This window comes from Ascaphus truei, chromosome 3 (assembly GCF_040206685.1).
Source record: "Ascaphus truei isolate aAscTru1 chromosome 3, aAscTru1.hap1, whole genome shotgun sequence".
NCBI lineage: Eukaryota > Metazoa > Chordata > Amphibia > Anura > Ascaphidae > Ascaphus > Ascaphus truei.
The window spans coordinates 30,245,690-30,252,870 of NC_134485.1; the positions used below are offsets into that span (position 1 = coordinate 30,245,690).

Sequence of the window (7,181 nt, forward strand, 5' to 3'; positions counted from 1 at the left end):
AGTCCTGAACCCAACACCCAATGTTGGGTTCAGGACGTGCAGGGATTGTACTGGTATGTGTTTGGTTTCTATTCTTTTTACATTTCCCATCTCCAGAATATCCACATTAACCAGTCTGAAGGGAGAAGCATGCCATTCATTTTTTATAAGAATTGCAAAGCACATTAACATGTACTGTATGCAATGATAACAAGTGACATTTTCAAATTATGTCATGCTCCAGTCATTTACTCTATTGTTTGATTCACGTGACTTGGTTCATAAATATATATTCTCTAAGTGAGCCCTCTAACATTGGCACATTACCCAGTGCAAAGCCTCCAGGCTCCAGTTTCCAAGCTCTGATAACAAAGTAAGCACCGGATCTTTTTATTCCTCTCTCAGAAGAAAAATGGCATGCTTCATGGCTCAGGTTGTTGGGATCATATGTGGGCTTATCGGCATGATACTTACTTGCGTAATCACATCAATGCCTCAGTGGAGAGTGTCTATCCTAGCTGAAAACAACGGAGTTAACAATCGTATTGATGGACAGTGGATGAGTCGATGGGATGGTCTATGGTCAACCTGCATCAATCAAGCCAGACTCGAACTTCAATGTACCAGCTATGATTCCTTGGGGTCAATCAAGTCTGACTTAAAAGCTGGAAGAGTTCTGATGAGCTTTGCTGTTGTATTGTCGATTATAGCCTTTATATCATCATTCGTTGGAATGCTGTTCACTCGATGTCATGGAGCAAATGGGCAAGGAAAGCATTGCTTATTACTAACATCTGGCATCTTGTTCAATTTGTGTGCTGTTCTTGTTCTGATTCCAGTGAGCTGGATAACTAGCAACATTGTGAAAGAAGTATATGGTTCTACAAGTGGAGGAGCACTGAGAATAGAGGCGGGAGAGGCTCTCTTCCTAGCTTGGCCCACCATAGTGTTTCTTCTCGTTGGAGGTATAATATTTTGCTGGCATTGCCCATGTAATGAAAGAAAAGAAAACTGTGACTATGTACCTCCTCAAGATCAAGAGATGATGTACCGAGTACGTCAGAAAGAAGAAACACCAAGTTCATACCACAAAGTTCAGTATATTTAATTGCCACCGGGACTTGTATTGCTGGACTGATAGACTCCTGTTTTAAGTATTGAAGTGATATCAGAAAGGAAATCAAAAAGTTGATCTGGCAAATTAATTCTCTATACCTTAACTTGTCAGTGTGTAGGATTGATATCACGTATGTTTTATTCAACTTTTATCGCAGTATAATTTGAGCATGTCACTTTATGTGTACAGTATTTAAAATAATTATTTTGTAATTTGTCCAAATCATTAATCTAATCTAGATAATAAAAATAAGGAATTCAGTGTAGTATGTATTACAAGTTAAACATAAATAGGTGTTTTGTTGTATAGTTGTGCACTTCTCTATTTAAATGTTGGAATATATAGTATATTAAAATTATGGTTTTAAATAAATGTTTATGTTTAGGCCCCTATTTACCAAAAATGCGGCTGTCAAACGATACTCATGTAGAGTATAACAATCAGTGGTGCTATTTGAATAACGCAGTCCAAATAATGTATTCTGTGAATGTTTCAAGGGCACTTGTCCTCTACTGGTCACAAATAGGGGAAAGGATGGGTTCAGAATGGGTGAGATGAATATAGGTTAATATGTTTTTCAAAAACATTGCAGCCTTTTGTTTGTGGATGGCGATGCTGCCAAAATGGGTTAAAATATTGAATAATTATTTAAATGTAAATATTATTGGTGTATTAGAAATTTGCTATTCATTTCCCTGGGTTCATTCTACAGAGAAAGTAAATGTTCCTACTAAACCATGAATTACTATTTTAAAGGATTGATTCCAATAACTATGTCCACCAAACATTTTCAATTGTAGGTTGCCTTTATGTGTCATATTTTTAGCTTTGTAGCATATTATATTTTACTATAAGGTGATACAATATTTGGCAAGTCACGCTTCTGTGAAAGTGTCTTGTGCCATTTATTTTTCGCCTTGCAAAGACAATTTAAATAGATTTGTGGATAATAATCCTTACTATACATTATTCACAGATTACTATATAATAAGGGATTCCAGTTTATGGTGTTCATTTTTTTTGTTATATTATTTTTTGTTTTTCCAAGTATTTTTCATTTTATTTAAAAAAATCAATGCTTGCAATGAAAATAAAATGGACATATATTGGAATTTGGTGTTTATCAGTGCATTATTTTTCAATTTCAAAACTCCCTTTGTGTTGCCTTTGTCTCCTATACAGTATGTGGTTGGGCTGCAGCAAGACATGGAATTCAATCGGAAATGATGCTTCATTTCCATTTTTCATCGGCTATAACCAGCAATGCAAGATAATCAGTCAGGGGTGTTTCTTCAGCATTTGACGGTTAAGAACCGAAAACTAGAATAGTTCCATTATATATGATGTATATAGTAGTGGCCTTAGGTAAGGGTTTACTGGGCAACTGCCCGGTGCCCCACACTGTAGGGGGCACCCATGTTTTGCTAATGTTTTATTGGGTGACAGAGTCAATATGGGTTTTAACTACCACCTAACAAAATCTTTATCTTTATTCACATTGACTGTGGAGTCACATGATCTGAAACAAAAACATAATGAAAAGGACAGGGATGCGAAGTCCTCTTGACAACCAAGAATGCTACTTGAAACTGCAGTGTTGCTCTATGGGAAACATCATTGAAGCCTCTGACCCATATGAGCCTCCGTAGTGGGTCGGGAAGAGTCTCCGCCTGGGTTTATAATGTCAGACGCTGTGTGGATATTTCTCCTCGTCGTTGCAGTGAGATTTCAGTTGTGAAGAGGAACACGAACAGCAGAAGCTGTACTTTTGAGAGCTTTGTTGGTCTGGATCTAGAGGATTCATTTATAGGGCAAAGGTAAATTTAAATCAGAAATGTCCAACTTGCTACTGTAAGTTCCTTATAGGTCATTAAATTCAAGCCATTAAGGGTTCCACAATGGCGTTCATGCCCGGGGCCCAAAGTTAACTGACATTCAATTCAATAGGAGTTAACGTGGTATGTTTCTCCGATATTCCTGACCGTCCACGGCGCAGTGTTTGGCAGGGGGTAATGGACCATCAGGATTAACACAGCTGTGTCCCTGCTTCTGAATGGGACTCCTGCTGTGTGAATCCTACCAGGCTGCGTCAGTCTGTAAGAGACATCTAGTAAGAATCAACATAATCAGTCTCTCTCCCTGCGTGCCTCTAATAGGTGATTGTGTGGCTTTTATTTTATTAACACAGTATTGAAGCAGGAGTCTTCAGAGCTTTACAGCATTAATTTCAGCCTCGGGGGCCCCCTGATTCCCGAGTTACAGGCTCCATTATGGAGCGCCGGAATCTCTCTGCATTGTTTAAATGCCCCAATCACGTGATCGGGATATTTAAACATGGCGGAGAAACCGGCACCCCATACTGGGGCCTATAACTTGAGAAGCAGGGGTCCCTGAGGCTGAAATTAATGCTGCTCAGCTCTGGAGACCCCCTGCTTCTTTTATTAAATAAAATGTGTTAACCCTGATTGGCAATTAGTCTCTTTACTTGCACTCCGCGCGCACACACACGATTAAAAAAATTCCCATTGCGGATTTCGTGAGGGCAGCGCGACCAACCATAAGGCTGCATCTGTAAGTGGGGCAGCAGGCAGCCGGCAGCAATGCAGTAGTAATGTGTCCAAGAATTTGTGAATTAAAGTTCTAATCGAGATTATGAACATCTAAGCATGTAAGACCAAAGTGATAGTCACAGGAGACAGCAATGAAGTAAAGAGCATACATCTAAGCTGGAAATCTGGGAGTTATGTAATGCAGTCACGTTAACGCCATTAACCTACTTAGGTGCTAATAATACAGCAACCAACGGGTTAACTTTAATTTAAAAAAAGATCTATTTTTCTATGTCTCCTGTGAGGGTAACCTAGGTAGTTGGTTTCTGCATTAATGAGCCAATAAAACAATGAAAAGTAGCATTTTTTTTATTATAAATTAAGTGACTGGTGACATTGTAGAGATGTTCAAGAGATTTGACCTGATCTGGGCTATTGTATCTTCAAAAGGGGTTTCATAACAATTCCTGGGTCCTCTTTGGCCAGCAGATAGAGGTTAGAACAGAGTCACTATATTACTTACCCCATACCCCATAGTTTAAGATAATTAAAATCTGGTGCAATTCACAATGAGATACCATGAAATATAGATTTGTGGCAGACAACAATACGCACAGTATCAAATGTGAGTGGGTGTCGATGTTGCATATCTTAGATATTTGTTTCCCCCAATAGAATTAGATGTTGCATTAGTAAAAATTAGCAAACCCACGCCTTTGGCCACTCCAGTCAGTCTTCCCTCTCCTAGACCAGCGCCATGGGCCGTGGACGCCACTCGCGCAAACCTCATTCCCGACCTGCAGCAATTGCGCTGAAGCAAAAGGACCAGCTTGATTTCCTGTTGCCGACTACCTGCTTGGACTTCCCTGCTTGGATATCTCCTACCCTGACTCTGGCTCATCCAAGACTGCGCTGTTCTCTCCAGTACTTTACCCGGCCTGTTTTACTATGAACTTCGCACTCCGGACCAGTCTGCGCGGTCTAAGATCGGTGATTTCATAACCCAGAATGGGCCACTCCTAATGTACCTGCTATCTCTGTGATGGATTTTCTTTTTTTTTGCAGCCTAAGGATGCCCTGTTTCACTTGCATTGAGAGCTCCTTTGACCGCATGTTGTGGGTTCACAGCGACAACTTCCAAATGTAATTGCCACATCTGGAATCAACTCCAGACCTGTTACCTGCTTAATTGATGATGAAATAATGAAGGAATAGCCCACACCTGTGCATGAAATAGCTTTTGAGTCAATTGTCCAATTACTTTTGGTCCCTTGACAAAGAGGGGGCTACATTTTAAAGAGATGTAATTCCTAAACTCTTCCTCCAATTTGGATGTGAATACCCTCAAATTAAAGCTGGTAGACTGCACTTTAAGCCCATAATCATTCTTTAACTGTAACTTGAATTTATTTTGGTATACAGCCAAAATAACAAAACTTGTATCAGTGTCCAATTATTTCCGGACCTAACTGTATATATACATTTATTTTGTGGTATTTTGAGTTCTATCCGGGACTATTAACAAATTGATCTTGTATTCATTTTAATATTTTTATATAGGTTAATTTTTGTAATTATTCTTTTTTTCTCACAAACCTGTGATTGGTGAAACCAGCATCACATGGTAATTCACTTTAACTAATGCTATACATCTAATGCTATTTATAATCGTTTGAATATATTTATTATTTTTATTATTATTATTATTTCTTTTCATATTTCAATTATAGTTTCTCACAATAGTAGTGCTCACATTCACTTAAGCCCAGTCCTTATTTTTCTGTGTGTACAGATATATATATTATACATAAAGGAGAAAAAAAACAAAAAACAGGCGCATTCATAGTGTAGTAAGGTTAACAAATTTATATATGGGACTGGTAAGATATGAACTTTTCACTCACAAACGGAGAATAATAAAACGCATGTATGAGATAATACTCAAGCACCAGCATGTAGAGTGGGACCTCGACTGCAACTCCGGATAGAAAGCCGTTTTAGTCACTGTGTTGGGGGGAATCCGTGACACCAATTCTTCTGTGTATCGAGGATAACCAGGCACCTCCTTGTTGCTCAGATGTCCCACTCGTTGTAAAGGGCTTCTGGGTCAGCGTCTTCACTCGTAGTGCATGAAATGCACGGAAGGCTTCCGGGTCAGCCCAAACACTGACAATGCTGCAGCCGCGGTGATCGCAATGAGTCCCAACTGTATGAGAATAATATCTCCGTTCTCCAAAGTGAAAAGTTCAACAATAAAACTGAAAGATACTCCAAATATTAACGCCCTACGCGTTTCGTCTTTGCAGACTTCGTCAGGAGCATTTATGATGTATATGGTTCACTCAGTATATATAGCAGGAGTAGCCAATGACGAAATATAATTAATTAGATAATATACAACAGGTATGTTAAATGGGCAGATGCAAATTTAACCCGTATAGGTGCTGGTGAAACAATGTAAAATATCAGAAAATATATATAGAGATGGTATATAGAGACTATTGTAAATGCTTGTTACAGGAAAACATATATATGAAAAATATACATATATATAAAAATAATATATACATAGAAAATATATGAAAAATATACATATATACAGTACAAGAAGATATATGTGAACAAGAAAAATAAAAAGTATATATGAAACATAAATATAATTGAGAATGTATAAAATTATACATATACATACATACTAATCAAAGAAAAACAGACATTCAAGTCAAAAGAATACATATATGAAAAGCATAAAGAAACCCAGTATTGAAATGAAATGAAGTAAAAATAAAAAATGTAAAAAATGTGTAATATATAAAAAGTACATACACAATATTCAATATATATATATCAAGAGACCAATTATAAAAGGTACTCACAGAGACATATATAGACCCACCATTATAACCACAATAGTAGTATCTAAAAAATGGATACATGAATAAACTATATATGAGAGTACTCTGAAGGGTGTACCCATATTGTAACAATTTCATAATGTCTCAGTGGCATTTTTTTTGGTATCCATTGGCGCCACTTCTAATTTTCTTTCCTTGCTCTCCATATATATATATATACATATATACAGTATATACAAATACACAAAGAGTTTAATAAAATAACAAAAACAGAATGCTTAATACGTTACCACATACTATACTCCTCAATAGGTCGTGCAATTTAAATGTGAGATTTAAATCTGAGAATTCTCGTGTTATTGGTATAACACCCCTCTCAGATGAATCCTGATTTTTGTATTCTAACTTATTATTTTTAAAGCTCCAAACGTTTCCTCTGTGACAAGTACAGGCCAAAATGTTGTGGGTGTTTCTTGTCTCCCACTCATCAATCTTATGTGACAATTAGGGCTGGTTGAGAGAGAATGATTTTAAACCAAACTGAATCTGAGAGTATAAAATACTCCATAACTCTCTCCCTCCCTAATGGTACCAAAGTTCAGGACAAGAGGCACTGATAGTTGATAGAGTATACCAGGACGACCTTCTGGATAGACAGTCTTTGCTGACATTTGCACGTAG

The 7,181-nt window shown here is 37.5% G+C and overlaps 1 protein-coding gene across 1 annotated transcript; it reads left to right on the top strand.

Annotated features, from left to right (window-relative positions):
* Positions 1-306: 306 nt before the first annotated feature.
* Positions 307-2,136, top strand: LOC142490896 (claudin-8-like). Its single transcript, XM_075593302.1, has one exon. The coding sequence runs from the start codon at positions 392-394 to the stop codon at positions 1,085-1,087; it is 696 nt and encodes a 231-aa protein (XP_075449417.1). The 5' UTR covers positions 307-391; the 3' UTR covers positions 1,088-2,136.
* The last annotated feature ends 5,045 nt before the right edge of the window (positions 2,137-7,181 follow it).